Consider the following 18,761-nt stretch of genomic DNA (forward strand, 5'->3'; position numbering starts at 1 on the left):
TAGACACAATTTAATTTCCACTGCTTCAGACGATACTGCAGGCCTGCGGGAAAATACCACTTTTAATAACAGAACTGAAACATACACAGGCTACTAAGAAACAGTCTCCTTTGAAAAAGCCACTTTTTGCAAGCAACTCAATTCCAAATGGAATGCCTGTTTCCACAAAGAAAGCAAACCTTTTTCTAAACAAACTTGAATTTTACAGAAGTTTTAATGATGGGAGAAGTCATTCCTGTGTGCATTAAGCATAAGTGAAGCCAAGTCTGCTTGTCATGATCGCTCTAACATCACAGCATGTATGACTAACACAATATGGGAAAAAATGGTGGTAGAATAAATCTCAGCTCCAGTTCTGCAAAGATTTGTGGTGGATTTAATGGGATTATCTGCAGCAGCAAAGACAAACACTGTAAGATAAATACTGTAGGTATTCAAAGGACTGCAGCATTAGAAAGGGTTCTGCTATTTGTAAATGAAGGTGTACACAATACTTACTGAAACTGCAAACCTTTTAAAACAAGCATTTCCAAAACAGATACATTGCCAGAAGAAAAAAAAAAAAAATAAAAAACAAACAACAACAACAACAAAAAAACCACCAAAAAAAAAAAACCTCAAAATACTTGGCCACACATTTGTTTACCAATTTATTGGAAAGAACTGAAACATAACATTTACTGTATAATTTACCTTTATTGGAGGTACAGGAGGAGGAGTAACAACTTTTCTGCTGAAGTCTACAATGTATTTTAATTTAGAAAACTACACCTTCAACCTAGTTACAAATAAACCATATTGTAGAACAAACAGTGCCATTATACACTGTCAGCCCAGTTAAAGTGCCCATAATCCCTTTCAGGAGCAAGAATGTCAACAATAAAGTATTACTTGTGGACATAGAAAAGTCAGAAAAACACATGCCCAGAAACATAAAAGTATTTTCCTTACATTGCTTAAACTAAAATAAGTCCAGGTGACAGAAGAAATTATAGGAAAAATATTTAAGAGTGATACTTATGTGTCTTTGAGAAGATCATTTTAATAAGCACAGGAAATTTACTATATTTTCAAGCAGACTGAATACCTCCCCAAATATGGGTACTTGCCAAAAAGCAAGCAGTCAACTCCTAAAAGTTCACTTTCACAAGAAGACCAAAACCCAAGAGGCTAAACTCAGGGGATAACAACTCACTATCCCTTCATCACCCTACAGCCAAAAATTGCAGTAACAGAGATACAGGAAATCCACCTATAATTCCAGTCAGAAGACAGGTGGTAGATTTGATGGTGTTTGAATCCAGCTATTGCACACAGCCCCTGAACAATCTTAGATTAAGAAGGTTCCTAAATAAAAGAAGATAAAGTATCTGTGTCTCAGAAGAAACAGTCTCTGCTGTATTGTCAAGCTTCAATCATGAGTCTCCTGGGCACACATTTTTAAATGTTAGGAGACTAAATATACAAGCAATGACCAAATTCCCATTGTTCATTTTCAGGCAGTTATGCACTGCCCAGTGTCAAGTGCCAGTTTTTTTGCACCGTTTCATATGCCTAAACACTTCCAAAACTTTTTGCCCACTCCCATTTCTAAGGCCAGAATTTCCTGAAGAAAAACATATTAATATGTGAAGATTTCACCATCACCATGTTTCAATAATGGGAGTGATCCAAGGGTGTAAGAGGCCAGTGACAGTAGGCAGATGATAGGTGATAGAAAATATGTAGGTGAGGTCTAGGACCAATTAAATGTAATAGCAAATGGGAAAGTGAAGAAGCTGACCTTGGTGGCAAATGGAGGGGATATCCAGGGACTACTTCATCTTCAGGTAGCTGAAAAAGCTAAAAAAACAACTCTATCTATGACAAATGTGTTTCACTATAAAATGAAATATTGATGGCTCAGTTCTAATATGCTTGGATCTTTGTGCCTGCTTCAAGTTTGAGAAATACTACAGTTAGGGCATGAAAATAAGCAAGCATGTTTAAAAGCTGCAACCAGCTAAAGAAGAGCCAAGTCAATGGTTAAAGATAATGGAGAGCCTCTGGTTTCTAAAAGCAGAATATATTTTAAATAGTCAATACCAGATAGTAAAGAAATAACTGTGGAATAACTAGAACTTTATCAAAATCTCCATGATGAGTTAGGAACCAAACAATACCTTTTAAGAGGCATGAAAGGACTCCTACTCAGCTGATTTGCTAAAGCTTGCAGCAAACAAACAGGTTCTTGCCTTCTGTTGCCTTAGACCCAGCAAATCCTCTGGAAGTGGAACTTTCCTGTTAAGGTCTGCAATATTCATTAATACTTTGCACTTAGTTCTTGGGGGAAGGGTTGTTTTTCTTGATGATAGACTCTCTTCATTGCTAGTATTTAAAGAGATGAGGACACCATATCTTATTTTATTTTCAGTGGAATATAAAGTCATATGACAGTCTAATCCAAAAAGACTTAAGGAAGAGCAAGAAGGGGTATTTCTTCTTCCTAACAAATCCACAATAATTTGCTCTGAGTCTATAATCTCCCACAGCTTTGAGCCTCCTCAGACTTACTGCAGAGAAAGGAACCAATCAAGAAATGAAAACATTAAGGGGAAGATGAGTCCAGAACCCAAGGAGACAGAACACATTAGAAAAACCTTAGGAAAGGAAGAGCAACAATAATCCTCAATCATACAGTATGAACATGGTCCATATATTAGAAACCCTCTTACAGAGCATAAAGATCAGGTCTGCATTAGAACACCACACAGAGGAAAAAGAAAAGCCTGAGAAAAGGCAGTAGGAGATGAGAGGGGATTTTCACCATTATTTGTCTTACTCCTGCCTAATATGATTTTTAATATCAGCAAGCAAAGCTTGAGGCTGAGCTCTCCAAAATCATACTGGTTTTCATTGCTCAAGTTAAACATGTATGGGGACTTGGACTCCCTCAGACAGCACAAAGGCAGAGCAAGAACACTGTAAGCAACAAGAGAAAAGAAGTAAAAACAAAGCAGGAAAGAAAGAAAGAAAGAGGTAAAAACCCTGAGAAGCACCTGGAAGCTTTTTCAGCCTCCAGCCTGAAGGAGGAGGGCCTAGTGCCACAAGTCTATTAGCAACAGCGACAAACCTGTGCCTCAGCACTGCCACAGCAGCATCTGTACTTACAGGAGCCATGCAGTGACCACCTGGCACAGTCCATGCTTAGCCTGTCTGGAAAACAGAACTTGAAAGAAAAGAAAAATCATTCAAAAAATAATTACTTTTATAATCATTACAAGCAAATTCTCCATCTTCTGCACTATGAATAAGGCTGCAGACAGGTTCTTAAAGGTGAAAAAGGCAACTTGTAACACAATCTCCAAACTTTCAGATTCATTGTTGATTAAATTATTTTTTGTCACTTCAGACTTTATTCCTAAACAACTATATTAAAAATAAGATAATTACAAAATATAGTATTGCACATCAGAAGCTATTTTTCCACAATTTCCTATCCAAAATAGAGTTAAATTAACAGAGGATACATTTATTACTAGTACTCAAATACGATGTAATGTTTTTTATAATATTAGGTTACATTAGGTTCCCTTAACTCAGGGAAGCACTTAAATTCATTCTTGTTTTCAGGAAAAGAAAAAGTCTTCCTGACTTAGAGACTCCAAAGCAGAAGTATGACATACCATATAGCTACTACTTGGGCATACAGTAAAGATTTGATTTGTTTGTTTCACCAATTCTTGAACTCCATAGCAAGTCTTATTCCAGTAAGTATTAGAAGTAAGCTAATTTAAAGTGCAATTCTCCTTTAAGAGTCAAGTGATGTCTACTTTTATACAAAATTCTTGCAGCAAAATAGTCACAAGATGTAACAGGAACATGATGACAGCACCCTACACTTTTTGGTTATTCAGCAAGTTCACACAAAATATTAGCACTCACCAAAAAATAATATTCTGGTTAATATAGCTGTGAAAATGTTTCACTGATTCTGAAATGCTTCTGACATTTGTCTTTATGAAATACAAAGGCAGAACAGCAGCTCTCCAAGAGTAAAACACCCTCTTTCATTTCTAAAGGCTGTGTATTCAATGCCAACACCACTTATATTCTAACATCAATATAATTTTCTATCACATGGAACTCGAGGACAAATAAATTTCCATTATAAAATGGAAAACTCAAGTGCATTTTGAATTAGTTAATCAAAAGTTCTGAGATTCAAAAGCTGGTCCAGGTCATGGCCCCTCTCTGGGCTGTATTTTTCCCCCACAGGATTACTTTAAAACTGCATCCAATAAAAATATTAAAAAAACACGTGCAATAGAGCATCTGACACTCCCCCTGGGAGAACTTTCCACAGCCGAGTTGTTTTTCCCCAAGCTGGATTTTAGTCTAATTTCATCCCATTTCCTATTCTCATGGAAGCAAGGAGAAAAAGGTCACAGCAAGGGTAAGAGTGAGAAAAAACCCAAGCAAATAAACCAATTGCTAAACTACACTGAAAAAATGTAAAAAAACAATTCAGCTGTGAAGTGTATTGATGAAAGGGAAACTGTGAAGGCAAGGGTTAACTTTAGTCACGATTTCCCAGCTTTTTCTTCTTCATCAGCATGGACAAGTCAAAGATGCACATGGATGCCTCTAAGAGGGAAAAATCTCAATATGGAAAAATGACTGAGTTACCATTCCATAATTATGACTTTGGGAAAAGAAGCAAAGTGCCCTTGGAACCACTTAACCTCCTATTGCCCAGGGTAGGAAGAAAACCTCTTTGAAAGTTGTTATTATTTGAATCTTGAAAAGGTATCAGCCATATCTTCCACCTTCTAAAAACAAATGAAACCTCCACAGTACACAGCACCACCTTCTTGTAACAGCAACACTGTACCATCTATTAGCCTGAACAACCAGTGACAGATGTTGCCAAGGGAGATATGATAAAATATCAGATTTGGTCAATAAGGGTTTGTATTTCCTCACAACTTAATAAAAACAGTATCTGGCTGATTATATATTATATTCTACAGCTAAAGTATATATTTATTTTTATTCTTCCTTCTCTGTGGATAGAAGGAATTTAAATAATTAGTCCAAGATGTGTATGCAGACAGATATTTTGAAAACATTAGAAACACAAAACTCCTGGAGGATATACAAAAAGGTTGAGAGAAGACTCACCACTAGTGTCAGTCACAGAAGCAAACATTTGTAAAGGATGTAAAAGCCCAAATGTGTACTTAAAGAAAAATAATAGATACCCTCCAGAATTTATCTAGTCCCCCACTGCTTTCAACAGAGAGACTGCCAAGTAACATCAAAAGAGGTGAATGTGAATTTGATCTCTGTCCTTCAGAATCTCAGAATCAAAAAAAAAAGGCAAAAGGCATGGCAATAGCCACCAACAGCTACACATTAAATTCCCAATTCATTTAAAAAAAAAGAAAACATAAATGATTTCTTAATCAATAAAAAGAAGACAAAATGAGCTTGAAGGATTTCATGTGTCCTCATCAACAACTTCCTTTCGGCGCTGGGCCCGGAAATGGCGCTCAATGTTTATTGTCACTTCCCTCTGCAAATTCCTGCTGTTAGTTTTCCCCGCTGTTCTGATCCAGGGATGCTGAAGTACTTGGCGTGCTGTGTAGCGCTTCTGGGGATCCACTATCAGCAGCCTGGTGATGAGGTCTTTTGCTGCTATTATGGAAGAAAGCAAAGGAGAGAGGAGTGAAGCACGGTGGTGTGCAATGCGCTCTAGGATGTGAAATCCTGTGCAATATGCTCTAGGATGACCCTGTTTGAGCAGGGTGTTTGAAACACATCACCCACCATGGTCACTTCCAACCTTACCCATCCTGTGATGGTGACAATTATACTCACATAAAATGTCCTTCTTATTTTTTTCATTAGTTTTGCCATGGTTTGTGTGACTATCCCCAGGATCTGTTCTAACAACTGCAGTTAGAGCTAGTGACAGAAAATATTAAATGTCCATGACTGATGTCATTCTCCCCTTCAGAAACAGAGGAGCAAGTGAAGGGAATTTAATCTCAAAAAGTATGCTGAAGGCATCAGGCCAAGTGTTCACATTCACAGGAATGTGAATGTGTCATAGCACTGGCTATCTCATCCCTTAAGAGGCATAAATGTAAAATGCTGTAGAACATGCTCTTTGAAAGACTGCACAGGGAGTGAAGAAGTTTTAGGGTTTCTGATTTTTGAAGAGTGCACAAAAGACACTGTACTAGCCTGTGAGAAATAAAAAAACTACTATGTGCAGACCCCACTGTCAATAGGAAATCAACACTGTTCTGCAGGGCAAGGATTTCATTCTCAGCTTTAGAGATTTTGGTAACATCTTTACATTTAAAATAACCCTTGAGATTATTTTGACACCTGTTTCTGCAGAGACACATGAGGAGGAAAATCCTTGCTTTTGCTTAGAAAGGGGTGAACTGAGTTAAATGTATTAAATCATTCAGAACTAATATGCAGAAACACAGCTATTTAGTACCAGAGGACTGAATTCACATTTAAAGCACAAATTCACACGAGACCAATAAAATACCCCAAGCTGATCAAGCTCACTGCCCTGAAAAAAGTTTTTCCTACTTCAGGGAAGAAGACTGCCACTTCTCCGACCTGCTATAAGTGCAGAATCTTACCTGCAGAAATATTGTCCCAGTAAGGGGATAGGAACTCGTAGTGACCCAGCTGTATGATCTGAAACAGCTCCTCCTGATCACGGTCCTGACTGCGGAAAGGGGGAAAGCCACAGAGCAGGATGTAAAGGATCACACCAGCTGCCCACATGTCCACTTCAAGGCCATAGCCTAAGGAAGAAGGGACAAACCATAAGTCTTGTTTTAAGTCTTGTTTCAGAAAGAAAACTCACAACTGAGGAGGAACTGTTTCTTGGAAATAGAATGAAAAAGAAGCACAGAATCTCTGCTCAGAAAGATAAGGTGAGCAAAAGAACGAGTGGCTGGTACACCACGCTTACAAGCTGCCCTTTATTAGCTACAGCTCTCACAGAGTCTCTCTTTTCCACATGTTTCACAAACACTGTCTCACTAGGCCAGTGTCAACTGGAGACTAATTGAGGAAACAGAGCACATATTTCTAAAATAGTCATCCTCAGATTCCCTTCAAAAAAGAACTAGGAGTGCCAAGTTTCCATTGAAATTGGATATAACTGGAGATGTGCAACCCAGCTCCACAGAACAAAAACCAGAAATAGATTTTCTTGAGTCACCAACAAAACTGACTTCTTTCCAGGTCTTAATCTTTTTGCAGATGATATCTTCAAAATTCCCAGTGATGAGAAACATGTTTTGAATTGTTACATAAATTTATCATACACATTCACACCGACTTTTCACCATCAGGGGCTTTGGAAAGTTGTTTGGATTACAGTAATGAAATTGGGCTGGCTACTCAGGTTGCAACATGAACTTTTGGTCATTTCCCCCTTTCAGCTGTTATTATCTATGATACTTTATGGCTTGTCTGCTTGGAAGCCAGTTATATATTTGCACAGACACTAATAATGCAAATATAACTGATGTCATGATTGTGTTTGTTAAAATCTAAGAGGTTTCCTTTCCCAAATTACACTGCTAGCCAACCTCCTACCCTGAAAAAACATTTCAGTAGGTTGAAACATTCTGGACTACTTCCATTATTAGAAAGTTCAGCATAATTGAAAGATTTATGACAAATTAAAAATATATACACTCACCCTTCTCAGCAAGTATTTCAGGAGCAACATACGTTGGTGTTCCACAGACAGTAAATATGGGTTTTGTAACCTGCTTAGCAAGGCCGAAATCTGCCAGTTTCAGTGTAGTAGATTTATCTGCATTGTGCTGAACCTATATCCAAACAAAATACATATATATGTTTAGTCCAGATGCATTTTAAAACAGCAAAATATAAAGGAAGCAGAAAATTAAACAGGGAGGAGGTCTAATAATAGTACTAATACTGGAAGCAGTCTTCAGAACATGGGTCTTTCCCCCCGTACACTAAGAGGGTCCATTTATTTAAGAGGATAAGCAATTATGGAAAAAAAGAAAACTTTGTTCTACAAACTCTGGCACACTGCAACTTCCAATAAATTAACAGAATGAACACAAAAAAGAGCCAGGAGTCAATTAAATATTATTATTTCCTCTTGAGAAAATAAAGTGTTCTTTTTCCCTGGGAAAACAAAGAAGTATGTTGTGGACATCTTTATGCTCAAATGCAATGAGCCCAGGTAACTTACTGACTTTATTTTTGTGTTTTAGTCCCAGATAGTGGCTAAGTACCACACAACTGCTCAGTCACCCATCCCCCATTTGCAGTGGGATGGGAAGGAGAATCCAAAAAATCAGTGAGTTGAGATAAGAACAATTTAATAATTGAAATTAAAGTATAATAATAATAATAATAACAGTAGGAATTGTAACAACTATAATGAGAAAGGGGATAGGGAAACAGACCAAGAGAAAGGAATAAAACCCAAGAAAAATAAGTGCTGCACAATACAACTGCTCACTGCCCAATGACCCCAGCCCAACTCAGCCCAGCCATCCCCCAGCACAGACCAGCAACTCCTGGCCAACTCTCCTCAGTTTATTTACTGAGGAGAATGTTGCATGGCAAGGAATACCCTCCCAGCTTTTGGTACGCCTGCTACCTGGCAAAGCGTGGGACACTGAGAATTTCTTGACTTAGGATAAGCAGTGCTCAGCAGCCACCAAAACATCAGTGTGCTATCAATGTTATTCTCATACTAAATCCAAATTACAGCACTGTACAGCTAAAATCAAGACACATGGGAAGTGTATCTCCAACATACGGATCTAACAACAAAATGCAAACCAACAAAAGCTTTACTTTCTTTCCAAATTGCTCTGCTACTCTACCTGCTGCCCTGAAACTAGATTAGTAATGGTGACCATACAGCAAGAGTTGTAGAAATAGGTTCATGCAGAATGACCTCCTAATAGGGCCTTTTCAGCAGTTCTCATCTCCTAAATCCACCTGGCAATTCGTCAAAATACTTTCTTCAATTCTAACTTTGTATTCACAGGTCTTTAGCATTACTTTATAATGCATTTAATGAAGGGTTATTTTAAGAAATGAAATATGTTAATGACATAGGCAGTGGGATCCAGCACACCCTCAGCAAGCTGGCAGGCAACACCAGGCTGAGTGATGAGTTTGACATGTCTGAAGGATGGAATGTCATCCAGAGGCACCTGAACAAGCTCAAGAAGGTTGAGCCTCATGAGGTTCAACAAGGACAAGTGCAGGGTCCCACACGTGAGCTGGGGAAATCCCCTGTATCACTACAGAATGGATTATGGATTGAGAGCAGCCCTGTGAAAAGCAATTTGGGGTAGCTGGCAGATGAAAAACTGGAATGAGCCAATAGTGTGCACTCACAGCCCAGAAAGCCAAGCATATCCTGGGCTGCATCCAAAGCAGCGTGGCCAGCAGAGCAAGGGAAGGAAGGGATTCTTCCCCTCTGCTCTGTTCTGGTGAGACCCCACTTGCAGTGCTGCATCAGCTCTGGAGGCCCAGCACAGGAAGGACATGGACCTGTTCGAGCCAGTCCAGAGGAGGGCTGGGAAAAAGACATGGAGCACCTCTCCAGTGAGGAAAGGCTGCATGAATTGTGGTTGTTCAGCCTGAAGAAAAGAAGGTTCCAGACAGACCTTACTGTGGCCATTCAATAAATAAAGAAGACTTAAAAGAAAGATGGGGACAGGCTTTGTAGCAGGGCCTGAGGAAATAGGACAAGGGAAAATAACTTTAAACTGAAGAAGAATAGATTTGGACTAGATACTAAGAAGAAATGTTTTATGATGAGGATAGCATAACACTGAAACAGGCTGCCCACAGAGGTGGTAGATACTCTATCCCTGGAAACATTCACTGTCAGGTTGGACAGGGCTCTGAGCAACCTGGGCTAGTTAAGATATCCTTGCTCATTACCAGGGCTTGGGCCAGATGACCTTTAAAGGTCCCTTCCAACCCAAACTATTTTAGGATTTCATATTCGAAGGCCAAGCCATAAACAATGCAACAGTATAATTAAATAGATCAGTATGCTTAATACTAGTGATTGATGCTCAAATATTCTTTGAGAGGTAAAAAAGTCTTTAATTTCCTTTAAATGAAAAACTGTTTGTCCTTGGAACTATGGGGAACAGATCAGCAGCTAAAATGTCTACAAAAAAGCCACTTATACCTGGACTTGGTTTTGAATGGACAAACCAGAATATTATGTGACAGGTATACTCTGTGCTTTAACACCTCATATTTTGCCATCAGACACCGCTTAAGAAAGCCAAAAATTCAGGATGGTCTCTAGTACCAGATAACTAAAGGCATAGATATGACAAAATTTGCTCTTCTACATTACAGATGACTAATCCCCATTAATCATCTTTATAGAGACTGTAAGTATGCATTCAATTTTGATTAGACAAAATGGTTTTGGACTTTTTGGTGGATTTTTGCGGGATTTTTTTCCTTTTAAGAAACAAAAATTATTGCATTTTTTAATGCAATACAAAAATAAAAAAATAATACAGTAAAGACTACTAATCGGTTTTTATCTTCTTTATAAAAAATGCGCAAAACTGGGAGGATTGACTGATGGCCCAGAATGCTATGTGGCCATTTAGAAGGATTTCAGCAGACCTGAGAGGCAGAGCAGAACCTTTTGAAATTTAACAAAGACAAGTGCAGGGTCCAAAACCTGGGCAGGAATAACCAATGCATCAGTACAGGCTGGGGGCTAACCAGCTGGGAAGCAGCTCTGCAGAGAAGCAGCTGGGGGTCCTGCGGAACAACAAGCAGCGCCCTTGTGCACTCTTCTAGTTTTGATTAAGCAAAATATTTTGGGTTTTTTTTGGCTGCTCTTCCATGAAAAAATGTTTTTCAGTATGAAAGTGAAAATAAAGTTTACTACAACCATGCAGTCAAAACTGCAAGAAGAAGCTAAAATGCCACAGCCATTTTCTCTATTATATTAGGCAACCATGTGACAATCTTTTGCCACCATGTGTTGTGGACACAAACTGACAAAAATGACAAAAAATTATAAAAGTAACACCTGCTTTGTAGAACAACATCTATCTAAAGAATTTATATTCTATCTATAAGGGTAACAGTGTTAAGATGTTACAAAAATTCACAATTGAAATGCTCAATTTTATATGCAATACAAAAACATGAGCATGAATGCATTTAATGTATTTAATTATATTAATATATTATATGAATATTATAAATATATAAATGTATTTAATTACATAAGAAAAGCATATCACATGGAATTTTAACTACCCTGCACACTACTGTACTAAGACAAACAATATTGAAACGTTTATACACATTTTTAGAAAACAGCAGGGTGATGGGAAGGGTGGAGAACACAATGGTCTTAATCCCAGTCCCAAAATCTTCAGATTTCTAGCTTTGTAAAATGCACTGTTACACTTTTTCTTTTCTCAGGATGCCAGACTCCTAATCTCCCTTTACAGCACAAGGTGGCAACACAGCACCATCTGTTCTTTCAGGACAAAAACACTGAGCTTCCACTTTACTTATCAGTGGAGCAGGTAGGAACAGCAGGCACAGTGGGTATAGTTTCACAGCTTTGTGACAATCACTTCAGAGACAGCATGTAACCTGTCAGCAAGCCGGAAAACCTCAGCCCAGAACTTAGAAGCTTCACTAATGCTGTGCTCAGAACAACTCAGTCAGCTCAGAGAATTCCCCTTGTCCCCAACTTCCTCCCGTCCCGTCTACCTTTACATCACCTGGCATCACCTTGAGCATGAAAACATGCTTCACTGTAGAAACAAAAGCTTCTCAGGTTCTTTTTAATCATTCCTGAGGCCAGGCTACTTCCTCACAGCAGTATTACACAAATGCACAACCTGCTCGAGAGAAATCTAACCTCTGACATTCACAGTATGTATTCCATGCAATGGTGAGAACAAAGCAAAAATAGTGCTGCCTGCCTATAGACTTAATTGAGGTAAGAAAGACCAGCACACTTTGATACCTTTTCTATAGACAGGCAATTTAGGCCATACAAATACTTATGTCCTTCAACTGCCAGCATCTGGTGGCCTTGGACTATAGGCAGTCAACTGCACACAACTTACTCAAATACAGATGACATGTCAGAATATTAGAATATTCTCTGAGGATTTCTAGCTATCCCAGCCATACAACTGGAAGATTACAATATAAGGTCAAATTCATCTTCAAAGGAAAAAAAATAAAAAACCAAACCAAAACCTTTCTCCTTCTCTCCTGTCTGCAGATGACTCCCAGTACTTAATGCCCTTGTTTGACTTCATATCTACCTTGTGAAATCCATCAGTGTGTTTAAGCTGATGATTTACAACATTAATATTTCTCTGTATGCACACATATATGGTAGCACAGATTCTTCTTATGAAATAATGAAAATAATGAAACCCAGTTAGCCCATGTGACATTTTGCACCTGGGAAATAGATAGAGCTTAAGAAAAACTACTGCTTACACGTTTGAGTTTCAGATATCCCTTCCTGCTAGCTAGAAGAACCTCTATGAAAAATCTTACAGAAAATTCTGAAAGTTATGGCAGGTAAGTGGTTAAACAGGATTTTGACTCATATGCACTCAGAAAACTGTCAGTGCTTTGTATGTATGTAAATAGGGTTGGAAAATGGACAGTCCTTTGTGTATATGTAAATAGTGTCACAAAGCTCAAGGGCAGAAAGGCTATACCTGAAGTTCTCACACATGCATGAAAACTTGAGAGACAGAAAAAGGAGCAGGGGGTAATCTCAAATGGATAAAAAGCTATAACACTTGTGAAGTTGAGTTTTGAAGATCACCACATTAGCATGTGAGGGAATGTGCAAGGAGATGAGTACACAATCACAAATACAGCCCTCTCCCTTCCCCCTAAAAAGGGGTGACTTTTTCTCTTTTACAGCTACAACCTGGAAAAACAACAGCACATTTTGGGCATTAATTTCTCACTCACAAGTGAAGAAATACCAGCAGCTGTAGAATTAAACAGTCCCTTACCTAAAAATCTTGCCAGCAAATCTTGCTCCACAAGGCAGAATGAAAGAAGTGACTGGCTTCATTTGGGAGACCAAACACACCACACTGCCCATCCTTGGCAGCAAAGGTTTTCCTACTGAACACCTAGTCTAAAATGAGGTGATTCTGTTAGCAGATGGGAGGGAGTCGTAGCAGCTGTCTTCACACCAGCTGTCAAACAGATTTTGTTTTTGTAGCGCAAGTCACCACCCTTCTGCCTCACAGCTATGCTGCAAGGAGCCTGATCAATGTGGGCAGACACGGTAGTGAAAGAGGGAGGGGGAAAAGCAGAAAGGATGACGGTGGCCTGCTGCAGAAGTTTATAACTAGAGGACAGTTCCATAAGAGAAACTGAAGTGCAGTGAACTAATAGCTAAACCAGGTTTCCAATATTTCCTGTGTCAATATTGAATTTTACAATTTACTAGACATCAAATTATATTTCTACCTTTTCTTCTGTGGGGACAGAAACTGCTTCCCTTCTTTCCCCAGTTGCTTATTTTCATAAAACTTAGGGAAATATTTTTTCCCAGATTGCTGCTTTTGTCATCTCTTGTGACAATTAACCAAATGTTTAAAAGTCATTAGGAACACTGTTAGATTCTCACACAATGCAGGTTCAGAGCAGACATATACATTTTCTTTGTAAAACAGGCCAAGGATCCCTTCCTTCTCATCCATTTCCCATTTTCTTGAAGGGGAAAAACAGAAGATAAAGATTACAAGGTTCACCTGACCAAAAGAAAACCCAAAGTAAGACAAACAAGTCAACAGCCTAAAAGTGCATACCAATATTTTGACCTCTGTGTACAAAGTCTAGGTATACTAATTCAGATTTAAACACCTTTGGTGCAACAAGAGATACCTCACAAACAGGGACATCTCTGCAGGATGCTGGAACTTGAAGAACTTTGCTTCATCTCCTGATGCTCCTGCTCCACCAGCAGCCAATGAGCCCATGAAATTTGCTTCAATACTTTTGTTACTGCTCAGCACTGGCTGATGGTAAGATTAGTGGCAGCTCTCCTTCCTTCTTTGCTGCCCCAGCCACTCTAAAGAGACAGAGGCAGCACACTAAAACAACAGAAACCCCAGAATCTTGCTCAGATGGCCTGTATTTATAGGAATACTTATTAGATAGCAGGTGACCTATCCAATACTATCAGGACTTTATAAACTCATTTGCATGGTTGAATAGACTTGCTTTCCAAAAGGATACTTTGTATACACAGTAACTAGTATTGGTATGCACAGAAAATTAACAGCAAGTTGAAACTAGAACAGGTAAAATTTTATTTCCGGCAGTGTTTAGGTAACCCTGTTCTTGTATGACAAAATACCTAAAGTCTGGGTGCTGCTCTGTCCTTGAAAAATGTATTCTGACTTTCAGAATGGGCATCGTGATTATTTCAGAGCTACACAATGCTGTCACTGCCCAGCATTCTCCGTTTTGCAGTTCTGTGAACTAAATGTGAAAACAACCAGAACAGACCTTTATCTTGCCCTTCTTTGCTTATCTACATCACTGTGATGATTATGTATTATAGAAGGAAATGAAGCATCAGATCTCAGGTGTTTCACATACACTAGCTTATTTTCAGCAAATAGGAAGGAGCAGGACCTGGTTCATAATGGAAAATCAGCTTCTGGAAAAAGCCATGCAGTTCTAAGTGAAGTTTTGTTCAAACTTTTTGCAAAGGAAGCACAAAGGCAGGGCCTACAAGTCCACTTCTGCCTGCAAACCAGCCAGTTGCATTCATTCTTTTATTTACACAGAGCTCACACACCAAAGATTTTCATTAAACTAAGCAGGATTCATAGCAGGACCTAATAAGGATGTGATTGCTTAGTTTAAAGGTTTGTGAGAAACTCTTCCAGCCCAGCCTTGTGCAACCTCTGTGTTATCCTTGAGGCTACAGTGCTGCTTTCCTCCAGAAATTCACAATGATCTCTGTGCAAAATTAATTCACTTAAAAGCACTGAATGGCCCATAGGACTAAATAATCTATTACTTATTTTTTTGTGTTTGGCTAACTGTGAACTTCCACAAAAGCTGATAAAATCCATTTTGTTAGAGACTGGCAAATACTTACTATTTATCTGTTTATTAGGAGATTTGGAACCCTAATACAAGAGTGTAATACACACTTAGTAAGGGAGATTTGTTTACTATTACAGTTCTACAATGGGTATCTTGTAAAATGTCAATACTACAAACATTTCTATGCATATTCACACATGTCAGTAACTCTATTGACTTCAGTGCTGGATGCAAAGAATGCAGCCTCAGAAATGTAATGGACACAAGAATTTTTTCTCTTTGGCATGAAGTTACTCCTTGAGCTGACTTTAATGCTGTATTCACCATTTTACTGTCAGATCATTTCAATCAACTGAACAATATTTCTGCTTCTAAGCAAAGAAATTGTCACAAGATAGAAATCACTATTGTAGAGGACCAGCACAGTAGTCTTCAAGATATACAAATGCAGTGGACAAAAAATCCAACAAATAAATAAGATAAATTAGAACTTTTAATAAACTTCAGTCTGCAAGGAAGATGCTTTACGATTCATCCTTGGACACCTAAGAGTCAGATGCTAAGTAACAGGTCTGATTTCTGAAAAATACAAATGCTCACTACCCCTGAAGGTCTGATAATTTTTACTTGAACTCCTTTCAATTGCTGCAGCCTCCGCTATCCGCAATGAACAGCAGATCTATGTAAAGCAAACTGCAACTGCAATTTCACTTCAAAATTGTACCCATTTTTTTCAAACAGTCCTGCCACAGCACATTATTTCTGCATGGGATTTGCTTAAAACAATTCAAAGAACCGTAATTGGAAGGAAAATAAATTCAGTTCCTGCATAAATGCAAATGTTTGACAATACTTACCAAAAGGTTCTCCGGTTTGAGGTCCCTGTGGACAATGTTCTTGCTGTGAATATAAACCAGTGCTTCACACAGGTCAGTGATCATGACAGCAGCATCATGCTCCGTGAACTTCACACTTTCTATGATTGCATCAAATAAGTCCCCTCCTGGGACATACTCTAATATTAAGTAGATCTCAGCTTCTGTCTCATACACCTCAATTAAGCTTACTATATTGGGATGAGAGAGACTCCGAATAATCAGGATTTCACTTTCCATCATGTCCTCCTTCCCCTTCAGCTTGGATTTATCAACAATTTTCATTGCATAGATCTGATTGGAATCACAGTGGCGGCATTCCTTCACCACTGCAAAGTTCCCATCCCCAATAGTTCTGCCAATCTCATAGTGCTTTTCCACATCAGTTCTGCTTTTAATGGCATACCTCCGGCTTGTGCTTTCCAATCCCTGAGCTTTGTTGTCTTCTTTATTCACTCTGCGCTCCCCTGTTTTTTCTCGTCGAGTCATGTCACTCTCTCTACATGTGGCATGCCCCTCTCTTCTGGCAGTTTCCTCTTTAGCCCTTTGTCCCTCTCTGCCCTCCCTATGTGTTTTAGACATTTTCTCAGCATCCCTCAGAGAGTCTTTCTTTAGCCAACCACTTTGGCTCATTACACAGCTACTTCCATTATCTTCCTTCACTTCATGAGATAGCTGGAGCCCTTCTACGGCATTCTTCCTGATTTTTACTACTTCCTTCCCATGGTTTTCATGCTTCTCTACATCCCTTTCTTTCTCAACGCTCCTCTTCTGTTTCTCCAGCCCTTCACTAACGATCCTATGTAGCGGCTTCCACATCCTCCTACTGCCATTATCTTTCCAGCCAACTTCCTCACCCTCCAGACAAGTTTCAGGAGACTTCCGGCACTTCCTGACTTTTGTATTTCTTTCTACGTGGTACCTCTGACACACACCTGCATTCAAGTCTCTATTCTCAAATGAGGCCTCAGCCTGCCTTTCCCTCCGTAACTTTTCTCTGGCCTGCCTTTCCTGTTCGCATTTCTCACACCTCAGCACCTCCTCCGAACTGTCTTCTAAGCCTTCCTCAGAACTCCTCTCATGGTTAAGGTACCTTTCACTTTCTCGTGTTTTTCTAGAAGGCTTCACTCCGTGCTCACCACCCCAGCTCTCTCTAGTCCACTTTTTTTTGGTTCTCATTTTTTCCTCTTGCTTTGTCTTGACTTGACTTTTTCCCTCATGTCCAGTCACCAACTGGGAAGACAAGCCATCGCTGCAGTTCTTGGTCATTTCTGTCTCATCAAAGCCACTGTCTACTTTTGAGGCCTTGTCATACAGCCCACTCTTCAGCTTTTGGGACTGCTCCTCATTCTGCTGAATGGCAGCACTGGCAGCATAAGGATTTTCAGGATAAAGCTCTTGTAATACCACCTCCAGGTCCTTCAAAGTGAGCGGCTCCCTCCCCATAGCTATGAACGCATCACCTTCCCTGAAGAATTCAGAAACACTTCGGATTTCTCTGCCTCTCAGATTGTACAGCTTCCTCACACGGTCATTCTTCCAACGAGGAAATCCCAGAGCTTCTGAAATGTCAGCCAGCAGCTGCTCAAAGGTCTGTACTGATCTCCTGTTGAGAAGCAAGGTTATCCTCCTGAGCGTTCGTCCCCCGGGTTTCACCACTGTAATTATCCTTGGCTTCACAGGACTGTGCTCTGAATGTATCGTGTGAAAACCATTGTGGGGACTGAAAAATGAGGACCTGTGGCTGCTTTCACCCAAACATGGTTTTCCATGGTTTCCACGACCAACAGGAGGACAAGTCCCATGTAGTTTCCTTTCTTTCACTTTTGAGCCTGCATTGTGTGGCGAATGGTCCAACAAGCCTTGGCGTCCTAAGGCAAACAAAAAGCAGGAATATTAATTATTTTGCATCATCAGACATCTTGCAGCAAGAGTTTTCTACATGTTCAGTGCATGTGACCTCAGAGAGTAAGGGTAGGTGACTTGAAGGCCTATAATGAACTTTTAACTACCACAAAGGAGAATCTCCACACAGTTGCAATTACATTGTCAGGTTTGTGAGAAAATCTAAATTCATTTTGTGACAGGAGAATGTCATTTAAAAAATAATAATATTGAACACAAACAGATCTTTCTTCTAAACCCTCACATCTTTCAGAAACCCTCAAAGAATAGCAGGATTGCATTTAGATTGTTTTGTATTCTCTTATTAATATATCTCACATAAACTCACTCAGCTTCTTTCTGAACCCAACTGCAATTCTGGCCCCTGTAAACCCTGTGGTGATAAGTTCCACAATTACACTGCATGAAGTAAAAGAAACTAATTACTTGTTTTAAAATTACTACCAGATGGCACTCTGTGCACAACCTTACATCTTTATAAGTAATTATCTCTTCTTCATTTTCCCTGGACCTTATATAACAGATTAAATAAATTCTTTTTAAAAAACATTACATTTGCTATAATTTTTACAGTCATTTTATTGGTTATCTAATAGTAATGTAATTTAATCTTTTGCCTTAAAAAAAGGGCATCTTAGTTTTGTTTGATAACTGGAGTCATGGTTTTCAACACTTTGCATTGAGTTTTTTATTCTAAAAATGATGTAAAATGACACAAAGTTCTAAGCCTTCTCTGGGGACATCGACATTTCATCTTAGAACATCATCAAAGAAAATGGCACCATTCGTCACAGGTAATTGTGAAAACAACTGAAAACATAACATATGGTTATGGACAAACCAAGTTAT

The 18,761-nt window shown here is 39.0% G+C and overlaps 1 protein-coding gene across 1 annotated transcript in view; it reads right to left on the reverse strand.

Moving 5' to 3' along the window:
* Positions 1-637: 637 nt before the first annotated feature.
* DCLK3 (doublecortin like kinase 3) overlaps positions 638-18,761 on the reverse strand; it is a 30,328-nt gene continuing 12,204 nt past the window's right edge. The window contains exons 2-5 of the mRNA XM_086846972.1: positions 15,990-17,878; positions 7,724-7,856; positions 6,648-6,815; positions 638-5,679 (exon numbers count right to left, since the gene is read on the reverse strand). Of these exons, the coding sequence (XP_086703098.1) occupies positions 5,483-5,679; positions 6,648-6,815; positions 7,724-7,856; positions 15,990-17,878 (2,387 nt within the window). The 3' untranslated portion in view covers positions 638-5,482. The remainder of the gene's footprint in view (positions 5,680-6,647; positions 6,816-7,723; positions 7,857-15,989; positions 17,879-18,761) is intronic.

The sequence above is a fragment of the Cyanistes caeruleus genome, chromosome 1, assembly GCF_971803275.1.
Source record: "Cyanistes caeruleus chromosome 1, bCyaCae1.hap1.1, whole genome shotgun sequence".
Taxonomy (NCBI): Eukaryota; Metazoa; Chordata; class Aves; order Passeriformes; family Paridae; genus Cyanistes; species Cyanistes caeruleus.